Source organism: Podarcis tiliguerta (assembly GCF_965153285.1).
Source record: "Podarcis tiliguerta genome assembly, chromosome: 5".
In the NCBI taxonomy this organism is placed as follows: Eukaryota; Metazoa; Chordata; class Lepidosauria; order Squamata; family Lacertidae; genus Podarcis; species Podarcis tiliguerta.
In genome coordinates this window covers 19,566,584-19,583,011 of record NC_139538.1, presented here as the reverse complement: position 1 = coordinate 19,583,011, position 16,428 = coordinate 19,566,584, and the positions used below count along the sequence as shown (strand labels likewise).

General features: G+C 41.5%; 2 protein-coding genes across 4 annotated transcripts in view; one reads left to right on the top strand and one right to left on the bottom strand.

Moving 5' to 3' along the window:
* Nucleotides 1–16,428, top strand: part of LOC310678457 (putative membrane protein C3orf80 homolog) — a 63,200-nt gene that overhangs the window by 19,623 nt on the left and 27,149 nt on the right. The window lies entirely within an intron of this gene.
* IFT80 (intraflagellar transport 80) overlaps nt 11,365–16,428 on the bottom strand; it is a 63,208-nt gene continuing 58,144 nt past the window's right edge. For all 3 annotated transcript variants that reach the window (XM_083442090.1, XM_083442091.1, XM_083442092.1), the window contains exons 18-20: nt 16,154–16,326; nt 14,801–14,924; nt 11,365–12,746 (exon numbers count right to left, since the gene is read on the bottom strand). In XM_083442090.1, the coding sequence (XP_083298216.1) occupies nt 12,633–12,746; nt 14,801–14,924; nt 16,154–16,326 (411 nt within the window). In that variant the 3' untranslated portion in view covers nt 11,365–12,632. The remainder of the gene's footprint in view (nt 12,747–14,800; nt 14,925–16,153; nt 16,327–16,428) is intronic.

The following is a 16,428-nucleotide window of genomic DNA, read 5'->3' as shown; positions in this document are numbered from 1 at the left end:
CCTGGAGTCAGCAGGGTTCCATTTCCCTGCCAAAACTAGGCTCAAAAGCATTCTGTGGTAGCCAGTAGATTAGGTTGTGATTTGTGCTTGGTTGCTGTGTGTGAGTTGCACACAACGGTTTCTCCAGTTGGCAAATGTACCCACAAGCCCCCAACGGTTGGCAACACTTTAATTGATTAACAGGCTCACATGGAAATAGATGGTCCATTAGGTGTCAAATAGATGGTCCTAAGGCAGGATTTTCAAGTACAAAGCAGCAATGGAAACATACCAAAAGTGAACAAAAACCAGATAAGGTGATGTAAGATGGGTACCACCGGCTCCCAAGCATCAGCATGAGTCACAACCCTAGCGGCTGTATTGTGGACCAGCTGCAGTAAAACTTAAAAGTGACTTCTAAGCACATGTGGAGCTAAGTTTGCCTTGTCACTTACAGTGCATAGGGTTCGGGCACCACTTCAGTTCCTGGTTTTACGTAGTCTGTACAAGTCTGTTGCTCCTGCAAGCTCTGTGCTTGTTATACTCGGACCCATTCTGGGTAGATTATTAATGTACAGTGCACTTTTTACTTCTGTGTATGCATCCCATGTTCCTCAACGGTCCAACTTCAGTCCTGCAGTTTAGAACATTAGGTGAGTGTAAAGAAGTGCACTTAACACCAAAAATATAGAAAGTGTTTCGTGTGTACATGTGTTTACTGACCCTTAGCATGTGCACCGTATGTAAACAGGGAATTCAGGCCATCAGATGTGCATTATAGGTGCTTCAAATCAGCATGGGCCCACTTTTCTGAAAAGAAGAAGCTAATACTGGCCATGCCCAAGTCATTAAAAGTAAGGCCTCTGTGCCAGGAACTTACCTTGAGACTCCCTATCCCTCTTGAAGCCAGATATATTACATGAGGAGGTGAGGATGACAGCTTTTACTCAGTGTCTAAAGATTTCCTTTGTCCTGTCTAAAGACAATCACAGCCTTTTTAAAGTGGCAAAAGTGGTTGAAAGTGCTGTCAGTGCCTTCTAAACAAATTTGCATGTTTCTGTCCAAAAGGGTGTGTGGTTATTGGGGGAGGGGGGGCAGAATTTGCAGGTTTTCAGCTTAGTTCAGTTTGAAGCTAGACACTGATGAGCACCTATTGACCAGTCCCCATGTCGTCACCAATATATAGACATACAACCTCTAGAACAGTCTTGCAACTGCTTTTAAAATGTTTGTAAACTTTATTTTTGTAAGGTGAAGAATAAATTTATATTTTTGAAGTGCAGGCCCTGAAGGAGAGTTCAGAAATGCAGGCAGCTGCATGATATATATACAGACTGACAGGCATGAACACAGATGAAAGAGCAACACTAGATAACAAATACCTAATTCATTAGGATCAGGATGATTGCAAGCCTTTGCTTAGTTACCCAGGAGTAAGCTGCAGGTGAATAAACTGTAGTTTGACTGCATTTTAAAAGCTACATGGTCCCTCTAGCTCAGTCTCTTAGGGTTTCAAGCCCCATGTTGAGCAAAAGATTCCTGTATTGCAGGAGGTTGAAGTTGATGGCCCTCGTGGTCCCTTCCAATTCCACAATTCTATTATATGTAGTAATCCTGATACACCCTTCCCCAACCTAGTGCCCTTTAGGAGCCATTATTCCCAGCTGGGTTATGGAGGGCACCAGATTGGGGAAGGTTTGTCCTATTTCTGTAGCGTGAATCTGATCAATATTTTATGGGCTTTTTTTTCTTTTCTTAAGATTACGATTGACCTTTAGCTTCCATTCCATCTGCTGCAGTGCTGTTGTTTCGGATGTGAGCTTTGCAGGTATCTCCTACAGCTTGTGGTTAAGAGGCAGCAATACATTTTCATATCTCAAGCAGCAGCATGTTTTGTGTGCTAATTGTTGTGTTTATTAGATGGAAGTGTTTTAGGAGAGCTATGCACTTTGAAAATCTGTGGCATCCGAAACAAACTGTAATGTTCAGCCGTGGGGGGGGGGGGGGAGCACAACAAAGAAACCTTAAATGGCCTCCATTATTAGTCACTTTCCTGCAATTGAAATGCACCAGAGGTGGAGCCAATGACTTGATCTTTGCAAAAGGAATATTCTTCTGATCATCTATGAATATATGGGGATGCGAACCAGGAAAAAAAACACATTGCCACCCTGCCCCTTTTTATCCAGATGTTCCCCAAGAAGCAGATTAAGTAACACCAAACCAGTGAAACAGTGAGCGGTTACTGTTTCTCCAACTTAATTTTTGCCTCATAATGCTAATGTGAGATTTAAGGAAGCATTCACAGGAAAGGCAGGAGGCAGGAGGAAAGGTGTATGTCTACAGAGCACAGTCCTCTGTTTGAAAGCATTCTCTGTTTGTTCAGTCCAAGCCCAGTTTAAAGTAAAAGAACCATATGAGTGGAACGCAGAGTCATGGAAGTTGCCCATCAAATGTTCACACCTTCACTGCAGGCATACAGGTCACCTGGTAGCAGCCATCCACGCTGGTGAGCTGCGTTGCATTTCTGTTTAAAGTATAGCAATAATTTCCAAATTTGCACCAATCAGCATATGCAAATTGGCCCTCTTTTTTTGGCAACGGGTAACTGGCCACCTTAGCAGAAGGCAGTGTGGCTGGTACCTTTGGGATTGGTAAGGCAGAAGGGAAAGAGGACAACAGCTGGCGGGGTGGTCAGAGACAATGACAGGCAGAGCCAACCTCCTCTCGTTTCATCCCCATCCTCCTTCCTGCAAGTTCTAAAACTGATTTAATCCAAGACTAAGCCTAGTGGGACTAAGGAGGAGGCAGCTGACAGCCAGTGGTACCAAAAGAAGGCAAGCAATTGAGGGCTGGCTGAAGGCAGGTGCCTCTACTGGTAGGCAGGGGTTCTTAACCATTAATGCAGCTACCAATTCTCCCCAGGTAGTTCTCTTCCCCCCAGGAGGGTTTATAAAATGGAAAGTGAGCTTGGATGGAGGGAAAGCAGTGTGGTGGTTGTGTTATGAGTGCATGAGATTATTAGGTGTAGGAGGAGCGCCTGCTACTCAGTCTTCTGTCAAGCTCCCCCTCCCCATATTTCTCTTATTTCCGTTTTTCAAATTCCTCCTGAAAGTTAGTAAGGATGGGGACAGATCCAGCTTACGAGAAAGGGCATTATATGAGTGGGGAACCACTACTGGAAACATCCTTGAATGGATGCAACGCCAGCTGGGTAGCCCTTTTTGGTAGCACCACCAACAATGCTTCACCTGCAGATTGTAGGGTCCAAGATGGTTAATACTAGGGAAGCCTTTCCCCTCCTCTTTTTTTAGCTACTTGGGTCGCAAGCCATTTAGGGCTTCTTATTATGGTGTATATAGCGCCTGGTAGCTCACTGGCAGCCAGTGCAGTGAAAGGACCAGTTCCACCAGGCTGTCCTACGTACCCATCTAGCAGCTGTATTCTGCAGCCTCCAGACCAACTTCAAGGGCAGCTCCACATAAAGGGCATTACAGTAGTCCAAGTGGGAGGTAACTGAAGCATGGTCAGCTGAGGTCATGCTAACCTGATCAAGGGATGGCTACAGCTGGCTGAGCAGCCTAAGCTGGGCATAAGTGCTCTTAACATCAGAAGCAACTTGAGACTTCATCATAGCTGTCAACCTTCCCTTTTTTTGAGGGAAATTCCCTTATTCCAGTGCCGTTTCCCGCTGCTTCCAGGTGCTATCCCGGATTTTTAGATATCCTGTAGACTGTCCCTGGGACAGGTGAGGCTGCTGATCCCTTATTTTCAAGGCTGCTGATCCCTTATTTTCAAATCTGAAAGTTGACAGCTATGGACTTAATTGACAAGTTGAAATCCAGGAATATGGATTCCTTCAGGGGGGATACATGTCCCCTCCCAGAACAGGTCATCTATCTAATTCTTGGACACAGGAACTAGCCACTTTACAGTTTATTGGTCCCCATCAAGTTCATCACTGCCTGTAGTCCATGACCTTCACAGCATCCCAATTCTAATGGAATGGAGAGATAGCACTGTGCACAAACTGATGACACGATGCTCCAAATCCCCAGATGATCACTTGTAACAGGTTTCATATAGCATATAGGTGACAGGACAGATGCTTGTGGGATCCCACACAGCCCCAAAGCCATGAAGCTGAGCAACAGTCTCCTAGTTCTACTTTTTGGCAGCAACCCTGCAAGTTAGGAGCAGAGCCACTGCAATAACATAAGAGCCCTGCTGGATCAGGCCAATGGTTCATCTAGTAGTCCAACCAGATGCCTACGGAAAGCAAAAAAGATAAGGATCTGAGTGCAACAGCAGTCTCCCTGCACTTCTACTGTGGAGGTTGGTGCACAAAAATCATTCAGCTATTCTGTAATCACCTTTTCCTCCTTTAGCACGCCTTTGACATCCTTGTCATCCAAAAGTCAAACTCTCTCCCTAACTAGTTTCCTGCTTCTAATTACAGTGGTACCTCGGGTTACAAACACCTCAGGTTACAAACACTTTGGGTTACAGACCCTGCTAACCCTGAAGTAGTACCTCGGGTTAAGAACTTTACCTCAGGATGAGAACAAAAATTGTATGCTGGCGGCACAGCGGCAGCGGGAGGCCCCATTGGCTAAAGTGGTACCTCAGGTTAAGAACGGTTTCAGGTTAAGAACGGAACTCCGGAACAAATTAAGTTCATAACCAGAGGTACCAATCTATTTCTCTGGTGATTGTAGTCTTTGCTTTTAGCAATGTGCTGCTTTAGATCTTTTTCTGCATTCCTTGCATTTCTTTCCCCCAAAGTTTGTGTTCCTCTATGTTCTCATTTAGACAAGACTTTCCTTTTCCAAAAGGCGGCTCCTTGTCTCTAAAAGCTTCCTTCACTCTGTTAAGCATGCTGGTATTTTCTGTTGGTACCTTTTGTGATTGATAGTATACATTGCCGGTGAGCTTCTATTATGGCAGTTTTGCACAACCTCCAAGCATTCTGGAGAGATTTAACCACCTTCACTTTACCTTTAAACTTTTTATCATTCTCCTCCTTTTTGCTAAGTTTCTTCTTTTGAAGCCACATGTGATTGTTGGACTTGGCAATTCTCAACTTACATACACACTCAATTTGATAGTACTATGGTCCCTGTTACCAGCTGGTTTAACAAAGTTAAAATCATGCTCTGTAGTTGGTGTTGTGGCCAACCTATTTAGATCACCATCACTGAGGGTATTTAGAGACTGTGCCGCTGTGTTTGACTGGAACACAAATGTATTCAAGTCTATGTGAGGCCACCTGAAGTCTTGCATCAGTACAACAGTTCCTCCTGTGGATGCCTCCTTGATTTCATTCTGCATCTGCATCTTTGGCATTTTTCTTTGGTCTCCCTCCTTCCTTTCAGAGTGGTAGCATTGGCTGTAATGCTAAACACTGTTTGACAACCTAAAACGGAGCACATTGTGTAATTAACTTGAGTGCCTGCAGCACAATGGATCCATCTGAGTTTCTGCCAATATTTCAAAAGCTGTTTTGGTTTTGAGGCTTGAACTGATATTTATTTTGCCATTGGTATGCTGCACGCACATGAAATCTACATTAAGGCAGGGATGGGGGACAAAATGTGGCCCTCCAGGCAGTGCAGATTTATGGTCTGTGAGGCCCTGTGTGCAGCCTTTTGGGGAAGCGGGGGGCAGCATTTGTTCACCTAGAGCCAGTGTGGTGTAGTGGTTAAGAACAGTGGACTTGTAATCTGGTGAACTGGGTTTGATTCCCTGCTCCTCCACATGCAGCTGCTGGGTGACCTTGGGCTAGTCACACTTCTCTGAAGTCTCTCAGCCTCACTCACCTCACAGAGTGTTTGTTATGGGGGAGGAAGGAAAAGGAGATTGTTAGCTGCTTTGAGACTCCTTCAGGTAGTGATAAAGCGGGATATCAAAGCCAAACTCTTCTTCTCTTCTAATGTGACTATAATAATAATAATAATAAATTTTATTTATATCCCGCCCTCCCCAGCCGAAGCCGGGCTCAGGGCGGCTAACAACAATAAAAAAGTACAAACAACACTCTAAAATCATTCATTATAAAATTAATTAATTCAAGCCACTGGCAACCATTGGGCCAGAGCTCTGCGAAGATTGCCAATGGAGGGAGTCAGGCTGTGCCCTGGCCAAAGGCCTGGTGGAACAGTTCTGTCTTGCAGGCCCTGCGGAAAGATGTCAAGTCCCGCAGGGCCCTGGTCTCTTGTGACAGAGTGTTCCACCAGATCGGAGCCACGGCCGAAAAAGCCCTGGCTCTAGTTGAGGGCAGCCTAACTTCTCTGTGGCCTGGGACCTTCAAGATGTTTTTATTTGAAGACCGTAAGTTTCTCTGTGGGGCATACCAGGAGAGGCGGTCCCGTAGGTACGAGGGTCCTAGGCCGTATAGGGCTTTAAAGGTTAAAACCAGCACCTTAAACCTGATCCTGTACTCCACCGGGAGCCAGTGCAGCTGGTATAGCACCGGGTGAATGTGATCTCGCAGTGAAGACCCCGTAAGGAGTCTCGCTGCGGCATTCTGCACCCGCTGGAGTTTCTGGGTCAGTCTCAAGGGCAGCCCCACGTAGAGCGAGTTACAATATGTCAAAATTAGGAGTGTATGAGGAGATAATAATAATGTTTCTTCCTTTGCACTGCGCTCATCTTCCTCAACACAACTTGGGAAGAATCACTGCTGTGGATCAGGCAGGATGAAGAGGTGATGATAATGATGCCTCTGAAATGCCCCGCTCCAAAACAAAACAAAACCCTTGGGAACAATCAGGAAAGATGTGACAATAATGATGATAATGAGAATGCGTCAGCATTGCCCCTTCCCCAAAACAAATTGGGAACAATTTGGGGGAAGCTGACCTAAAAGTTTCTGACCAAAATGTCCCAGCCCCTTAAGATGAAAATATGGCCGAACCAAGTTGTGGCTGAGATTATTTTTCAAATGAGGGGGTTTTGCTTTTAGTAGGGAATTTGATTGCTTCTACAGAATGCTCCGTTTTGATGTGTTTAGCTTATGAGGGTGGGGGAACTGAATATGGACCAAAAAAAAACTGGGGAGTGGGTGGATTGCGGGTTTCACTGAGAAGCAAATCAGGTTTTGTGAGGGGTGGGTAAAATTCACCTGGCACAATATGAAAGCTTCCTTTTCCACTATATTCAGAATTAAACTGCAAAAATAAAAAATGAATGCCTTTTATGAGTCTTTGTTGCAGTTATTTTCACATCTCATAATAAGCCGAAATAATTGGGAAATCTTCATACATGGTTCAAAATACAAACATGGACGAAGGCTGGGGGTACCAGCGAGGTTTTAAGGGGCCCAGTATACTGAATGTAGATTGAGCCTCTGCTGCATTTTCCAAAGATGACAAATTTGCATCAAATTTGCATATACCTTAATTCACATGCACATTTGTAGCCTCTTTTGCAGATGGAGGTGGGGCTTAAAAATGAACCGCAAGTCCTGGGAAAACTGCAGTCCTTTCCAAATCAACCTGTCCTCTGCTTCATCTTGTGGCACATACTCTTAAGAAAAACCCACCATCCTTATCACTTTCTTCTCTCTGATTTGTAGAGAGGGCTTACATTTAATGGTAGGAACTGAATGTGTGGGACTTCCAACCCTTTTAAAGTTTCTGTGGTCCTCCAGATGTTGTTAGGCTTCAACTTCCAATAGTCCAGCCACAGGTCCAGCCACCTCTGCCATGCGCTATGTTACCCATTCAGAGCTACAAATGTACATGAATAGGTCTTCAGCGTCTCAATTTTTCAGTTATGCAGGGGAAATAGGACCACCAAACCATCATGTTGTTGTTGTCTAACCAGTTAAATGGAGTTTGGGCAAATCACAATACAGATGTAACTATGCTTTTAATTAAACATCTGGATAGAGCCACTGTGCCAACAGGGTACGATCCAACTAAGTCATACTCAGAGGATATGCTCTGAAATTAATGGACACAACTAACTTTGCTATCCATGCAGAACTTTAATCACAGGCAAGTGTATGTCAGGCTGCGAGATACTCCTTGCCTGAAACCATGGAGAGCTTCTGCCAGTCATTGTAGACGGCACTGAGCTAGATAGACCAGTGATCTGATTCAGTACAAGGCAGCTTGCTACATTCACATGCTATGCTCATTGGGTCTACTCTGAGTATAGCCTAGTTGGATCTTACCCTGTGGTGTTCTCACACAGCACATAATAAATTTACAGCCCAATCCTATGCATGTTTACTCAGAAGTTTCACAGGATTTAAATACTTAGTGTGCATAGGACTACTGCCCTAATCACTGGTACCACGTGGGGTGATGCCCACTACCATGGGAGGGGGACTTTAAATGTATCAAGACACATTTATCCATCTATCCACCAGTGGCTTGAGCCATGGTAGCTAAAAGGGGAGCCTGTATATCCAGAAGCATTATATAGAGAGTGGCTGGGAAAGCCCAGCCAGATGGGCGGGGTATAAATAATAAATTATTATTATTATTATTATTATTATTATTATTATTATTATTATTATTTGGCTACCAGATGCAGTGAATGAACAACAGGGAATGTTTTTCAGCTTCATGCCCTACTTAGGAGCTTCTCGGGAGCATGTGGCTGGTTACTCTCGGACTGCAGGACTGGATGTGCCTTTGGTGTGACCCAGCAGGGCACTCCTTGTGTTCTTCCCCTTGGATCATTTGAAGATGAAGATCCGAGTGCTTTTTATTTGCCCACAAAATCCTCACAGGAGAAAAAGGGAGGTGCATTGTTCCAGCTTATCTCAAATTTTGATAAAAATGGTACATTTCTCATTTATATTTAATACAAGCCCAAATTACTTCAGTACTGCAAATTATATTATGGGAATCATTTAACATTTCTGTGAGGGAAGCCAAAGCAAATATGCCAGGATCCTATTACTTTTCAGATTTGTCTTATGCTTTGAAAAAGCATTTTAACTTGGCATGAGTCCCATTTGAAACCGGGCCTGGAGTGTTTTAGTACTTTAAAAACCTTACTGGGGTGTGTAATAGCTTGGCATATCCTTGAGGCTCTTGTCAGTGGGACGTACATTTTTGGTTCAGATTTTGCTTCTTCTGGGTTTATAAAAAAATGCAAGCAGTGCAATTTTTATTGCTTATCACAGAATTGCTTCTCTCTATCAGTTACGAGCATGCTACAATTACTTTTTTTCCCAGGAGTATCACAGAATAAAAATAACAGAAGAAATTAAAGAAAAGTTGTATGGCAAAGTTATGCATTTCCGCTGTGGCTAAAAAGTATGCCATAGCAGCAACTACTAGCTAGTGCAACCAGAGCATTTATAAATGTATTAAGTGCACAAGTACAAGTCCTGCGTATCCAAAACCTGGGGACGCGATAAATGTCTTGGAATGTTAACTAGGGGTTCTATCACCAACTCAACATACCGAACTTGAGCTCTATAATAACTAATTGGATAAAATAAAATATGAAGTTAAAACAGCATTTGAGAGGGTCTGTTTTGAGAAATTCACTCTTGCTCACATCATTTCCTAGCACAGCTACAGTGAGAATTCTCATGATGCCAGTGCAGATATAATACTACTGAACGATTAGACATGGCTATCAACTGGTTTGCTCAAATTGTGCCACTTCTTTTTTGGAGTGCAGATGTCTCTTGACAATTTTTATATTGGCATTTATGTTAACCATCTTTGGAGGTTGTCAGGGTTCCTGTTTGATTCAGTATCTGAAACAACGGTTTAAAGCTGGCTGTTGATGCTGGAAGCAGGAACCCTTAATACTCTGAACTGTAGTTAACATCAGTGCTGACATGGTTAGGTCCTGCTCAATGGATTTGCACTCCAAAACAGGGTTGCCGTCTCCCTCCCAAAATTGTGAGAGACCGCCGCTGCAATGCGGATGTGTGACATCACACACACACACACACACACACAGGCCTGTTGTGGTGGCCAGTGGTGGCGGCTCCTCTTCCTCCTCCTTTCCACAGCCAGCGAGGCACCCTTTTCCGCAGGAAGGGAGTCGGATGCGGAGCTGGAGCTCAGGCCACACTGCAAAGGAAAAATTGGTCACCTGAAATCATACACACTAGGTGGGCCTATGGCCCACTGGGGGTGGGGGACCTCAAGAATTTGCAGAAAATGTTCCCCACTGTTTTCAAACCTGCGGTTTCCAATCTAAATGATTCTGTATTTCAATTACTAACTTATTAAGTGGACAGATATCATGCTTCTGTGAATTTTAAGTAAAGATATACAAATGTCTAACAAAATGCTAGGGATTAATTTTGCCCTCTCCCCTCCCCCACTTACTGTATATTAAAGTCTACAGCTTAGAAAATGATGGACCATAATAAATTGTAAGTCTAATAAACAATTATAACTGCCTGATCCATAATAAATCAATATTTTCAGTAACCTCTTTCACTATAGGTTGCTCTTTCATCATTGACAAAGACAGATTTTTCTGAAAGTCATTGGAAAGATAAACCAGTTAAGCTAAGGTTGCCAGGAATGCAAAAAATAAAAATAAAAAAAGCATCCTAGTACTTTTTTCCACATTGCTAGAACTCTCTGTTTCAAAGAAAACCATAAAACATTTTCAATAGATGACGCAAATGACATCATTTCTGATTATTGCCATCTATCCTGGCAAAAACATTAGATTTATTTTCATTGTTTCGTTGACCTGACCACGTAAATGACACATGTTCCAGACCAAAAGGCATTGTATTGCATAAACACCCTTCTTTCTGACAATGCTTCAAGATTAGGGTTCATTTGTCTGAACAGTCACCTTAAAACCCCATAGCGCTCTGGGAATCACGTGTGTATAGCTCCCTCCTCAGCAACAGGAACCCTGGCTTGAAGAGGGCTTTCTTGTTAATATGTTTTAAATGAATTTTAAAGTTATATAAATGAACGTGAAATCTTGAAATCTACATTTTCTCTCTCTTCAGCTTCATATTCGTATTATATGTATATAGTTGTTATGGATAATATTGTTTACAATGGATGATAATGACTTCTACGTAATATAATTTATTATAGCTCAATTGAGTCCAATTAGGCCATAATGACAAACAAGACAAAGACTTGTGCTTCAAAAATCCTCACTTCTGCTCTGAAATTCAAGGTAAAGCTCTCACATTTCATTGAAGGGCTCCATGATCTGACTTTGGACATTATGGTAAAAATGTGAGTCTCCTGCCATTTGGCTTGTCCATGCTTCTTATGTACGTTTGACACGGCACTAAGTGATATGTAAGGCTGCTTTCCTGGCTAACAGGAACAAAGCCTGTGGTGGATTTGTAATATTTCAAAGTATTGCAAATGCTTGAGGAGAGAATGGTTTCATTTAGCAAGTTCATTAACAAACCGAAACACGTAATAATTTATGCATTTATTATGAAAGGCACAGCATTTCCATTAACACCAGTTACAAAAGGATTCCAAGTAATGATTTACTGTACAAAAATATTTTACTACTGATATCACCATAAAATGTTGTGTTTTGCCTATTAAACAATCAGGACATTAGTGCTGTATTCTTGAAATCATTGGCAATGGAGATACTTTGGACAAGTAATGAGGCTGCACCAATAAAGTGGCTTGAGGTTTTTCTAAATCCCCAGTGCCCTGGTGAAATACCATATATAAATAAGGGACATGGGACAGCTTACCATCACAAAATGCTTTTAAAGAACGGGGGTATCTGAACCTTTTCAAAAATAGAAAGGCCTTATCACTTAGCATTAACTATTTCTAGACAAAATAAGTGTCATTTTAAACAAATATGCTTTACAACATATGCACAGTGTTAGATGGATTACTTGCTATGTTGAACTTGGGAGAAAATAAGTTTTTAAAAAGTATCTCCAGTTTGGTGTTTGCATATGCTGGTATTCATTGTACAGAGTTTATGTTTTGTATACTTCAGTGTCAACAGAAGTTAGTTCAATTAAGGACTACCCATTACATCAACCATCTTGTATGCCGCTGTCTATATCAACAAAATTTGTTTCATGCTAGCAGGGTTCATTATACTGCTTCTGCTAAAGTTAACCCTGCAATCTCAAAATCATTTACAAAAGAAAAACAAATCAGAAACTTTATTAAATTCCTTGGAAATATTCATTATCCAGCAGTTTCAGGACTTCAGTCTGTGCTCATGGTATAATGCTTCCTCAGTTTTCAGGCAGATTATACTTCTGATCCATAAACTTGTATACAAAAAGAGCTTCCTTAGGCATAAATATGTTTAGGTAAGTGGTCTGCTTTGAAAATAAATTCCATGCTTGTCTATTGGTAATCTTAATAGTTTATCATTTATTTATGTAACAGTTTCCACTGCCTCAGCTCTGCTACCAAGACCAACAATTTTCTTTTGAGAAACCAAGTCAGAGAACCTGATTCTGGTAACATATGCCATGCTCATTCCAAGCTTTTCATATAACCATGACCAGAATAGGATTGTCGTTCGTAGCATAAGATGACATACATACAAATTCATTTGCATTAACAATAAAGCAATAGCGATAGAAAGTCCAGGATATGGGAGTCAGGCACTACTGTCCATCCCAAAATACCAAGGCTTACCAGTATGCTGAAGTAGCAGAGTGATAAAACCACTACTTAATATAATCAGCATGCCACTTAGCGCTGTATGGTTACGCTTGCTCTGACTGCTGGTGTAGCTGCAGCTCGTTCTCTCTCTCTAGCAATTTCCAATTCTATTTTGGCTTTGATTTTATCCCAGTTGACTTCAAGCTGCAGAAGCCAGGGGGCGAGGGGGAGAGAAAGTATCCATTAATCATAATTATAGTAGATGCATATAAATTAACCTGACAAGTCTTTACTTTATATGTTACATCTGCTACAGATTTCTTCATAACTTTCTGCTTGTTGGCCTTTTGTGGCTGGGCAGCTTTCTGCAATGTGTTAGCAAGATTAAGAAACTAAATCTTGGTACTATGGCAGCGATCCAGACAAGCCCATGTGGGTGCAGCAAATGCTTCTGCATGCAAATGGATTGCCAATTTTTCCTTCTCTTGGCAGCCCCTTGCAGCTCATGGGTTGTCACTCTGGAAAGTCCTCTGACTTTAGAGGCAATGGGGTTTGCTGCTGCTGGAGGGGAACTGAAAAGGCCCTTGTATGCTCAAAAGTTGTACTTCAGATCCTCACCCAAAATATTAAAATACATCATCCAAACATCTAGAGGCATTGTGCATCTCAGTTATGACTTTAACCTTTTCACTGATTTTGATATCTCTTTTAATGGATCTGGCATTGCTTGTTTTCTCTAAATCTGTTGATTGGCTGCTGAATGTGTGACCTGACCACTTAAAGTACTGCTTGAGGTGATGTGGATGTATATAAAAGCTCTAGCTAAGGTTTTGTATCTGTAATGGCATATTCATAGAGGCAAATCAACACTTAATGTTGAAGCTGCGAAATGAACATGTATGTGTACTGTAATCCTACATATAAGAAATGGAATTTGTGCATATTTCAGAACCTTTAGAAAGCAATGACTCCTAAATATTTTCAAGGAAAACTCTCTCTCTCTCTCTCTCTCTCTCTCTCTCTCTGTGTGTGTGTGTGTATGTATGTGTGCAAGAGAATGATACCCATCTTTTGCCATATTCACTGCAGTTTGTACCACAGCTTCACAGCAAATACAAAAAAACCTGTTAATTTTATTACAATTAATAAATGTCTAGGATCTAAAAGAAGTAAGAAATATGTTCTCTAGACCCAAAGAGTTATGCTTGTTTTTATCAAACATGACCCCATGTCACATAGAGACAGATTTTGAAAATGATGGGAGTTTCAAAAGCAGTTTGTGATCTGTTAAAGAACTCAGCTGTTAAAATTAAAAAGGCAACTGGCCCCTTGCTGAAGCCCCTTGCATTAGCTGTTTGGATTTCAGCCTGTATTCCCCCTCATTGTATATTATGTCTCCACTTCCATCAAAGATGGCACAAATAACAGTGGTGACTTAAGAGCCAAATGAGGCCTCCCTTTACCACAACTATTTTATGTTGTTTCAGAAGGCTGCTACTGAGATCTGTTATAGTACAATCAAAACTTGCCAAATATTGCTGGCCAAGTTATGTCCCACATGCTGCTTCGCTAAATCTCTATCCCTCTCTTACACAGGAGGAGCGTGAAGGCTATGATGCAGATTGCCAAAAGCTGCATATGATTTTCAGATAATATTTATTATACCTTACTAAAAGCTATGCTAAGCAAAACAGCACTGGGGCTTTTGCTGTAGTGGCCCCACAGGATGTCAACCCAAGAATAGGTTATGACCGCATCTGTTACTGAACCAGCTTGCACTGGTGAATCCTCAAAATTGAAAGCTTCAGAAACAGAAAAAACCCCAACCTTAATGTTTCTAAGGTAAAGGTAAAGGGACCCCTGACCATTAGGTCCAGTCGTGGACCACTCTGGGGTTGTGGTGCTCATCTCGCTTTATTGGCCAAGGGAGCCGGTGTACAGCTTCCGGGTCATGTCGCCAGCATGACTACGTTCCACCTATATTACGCAGCTGTGTAATATTTACACAGCGTGACTGTCAAAATTGTCATAGGACATCCCCTAACATACTTTGGGCCCAGCTCCGTAGACATTAAAAATTAAGCCACAAAATGCAGACCCTGAAAACTAAAGATAATAAACAGTTAGTTTTATCTGCTACTGTAAAAGAACAAGCACAAAGTATTACTAATCTCATATTAGACTACAGTTTCAAATTGTTTCACAGCTATAATGCTGACTTTCTGACAATGTATAGCACAGCTTCCACAAATACTTGCCCCTTCTGCATACTGCAAAAACCTCTGATTTGTTTCTTTTTTACCAAAGTCATCCAAGAACTTTTGTCGGTAAGCCAGAACCGTGTCAACGTGTGTCTTGTGTTTCACTGCAAGTTCTAGTGCCCTAGAAGAAAACAATAATGAGCTCATCAGGCTGAACTCAGAAACTGGCCTAATTACAAATGCTTTGGTTTTTATAAAAAATACATGCTGTACAGTGACTACACTGGTGGAAAGTTTTCTTGACATAAAGCAAGAAGAAACCTAGCATTAGTGCTGGCAATGATGTCTAGGCACTAGACGAATTTTATGAAGTATGTTATGAGAAGCAGTCATATTTCTATTGTCCTTACAGTGCTATTAAGAATTTGAAACGTATCTTCCCTATATAATATACTTTGCTCAAAAAGTTTATAATGTTTTTAAAGCAACATTGCTGCTTTCAAGCGTAAACAATGATTCATATAACTATTGGAGAGACTCTAAGCACAAATAATGCCACTCTGTGGTCCCTGTATTGCTGGAGTTAAAAATCGGTGACTCCAGGGATTTCCACAAGAGACTTTTGGGGTTTAGCAACAGGAGAAGCCACTGGCTCACCTAAAATAGGCTTCAGGGATCCCAGCTACCATACTTAAGGAAAATCATAAATATTATACGTAAGTAAGGAGCAAAGAGACCCAGTTTGGTCTTTCATAGAATCGAAGAACTTTAGATTTGGAAGGGACCGCGAGGGTCATCTAGTCCAATCCCCGCAACGCTGGAATCTCAACTAAAGCATCGATGACTAGAAATATCTCAACTAAAGCATGTTTAAAGTAGAATGGAAGAGCAAGCACACAAGTTCTACATTGATGACTCAATTCTACAGTTAAAAAAAACCACCACCAACAAAAACAGGTTCTCTTAAATACTGTATTATGGGTTCTCTTAAATATTATGGAAGATTGCTCTGTCACTGCTTGCCTGATGGAACAATCTTCCCAGACATAATGATTTTTGGGGGGGGGGGGGTCTCCTGCCCCCCCTCCAAACCAATTTGGGGGCAAATAGGGTGAGGGGAGGAAGAAAGTCCCATTCTGTTAGTTTACATATTCATGCAGGCTCCAGCTAGTGGGACCTGTTAGCTGAATCCGGTCCTTCTTTTACATTCATAAGAAAATATATTGCCTTCAGGGCAGAATCATGGGATTAAATATTCTTTTTTCTCCCAAATATTTAGTGTTCAAAACAATTTTAGTTAAATGTCAGGGAACAATGACTAATAAAATAATGAAACTGACTTACAAGTATTTCACAATAGCATTAGTTGAATCTGTAAGGCACATGCTACATCCATAAGAAACATATTACCTTTCCCAGTTGTAAAGATTAATGTTGACTTGAATAGCTTGATAAATAAGGCCAGCTTGAAGAAGCAGTGTTTCAGCATCCTGTACATTTCCACTGAAAAGCAGGATATGAGCCAATCTTGATTCCTTTGATGGAAGATCTTTAATAGAACTGATATACTGAACTTTGTCGATCTGTTTTTTTTATTTTAAAAATGCAACAGTTATAATAAAATTAGCGCATTTAAAGTTACGTTGCAAGAAACTAAGAAGCCAAATTATTAAGGCGAATCTACT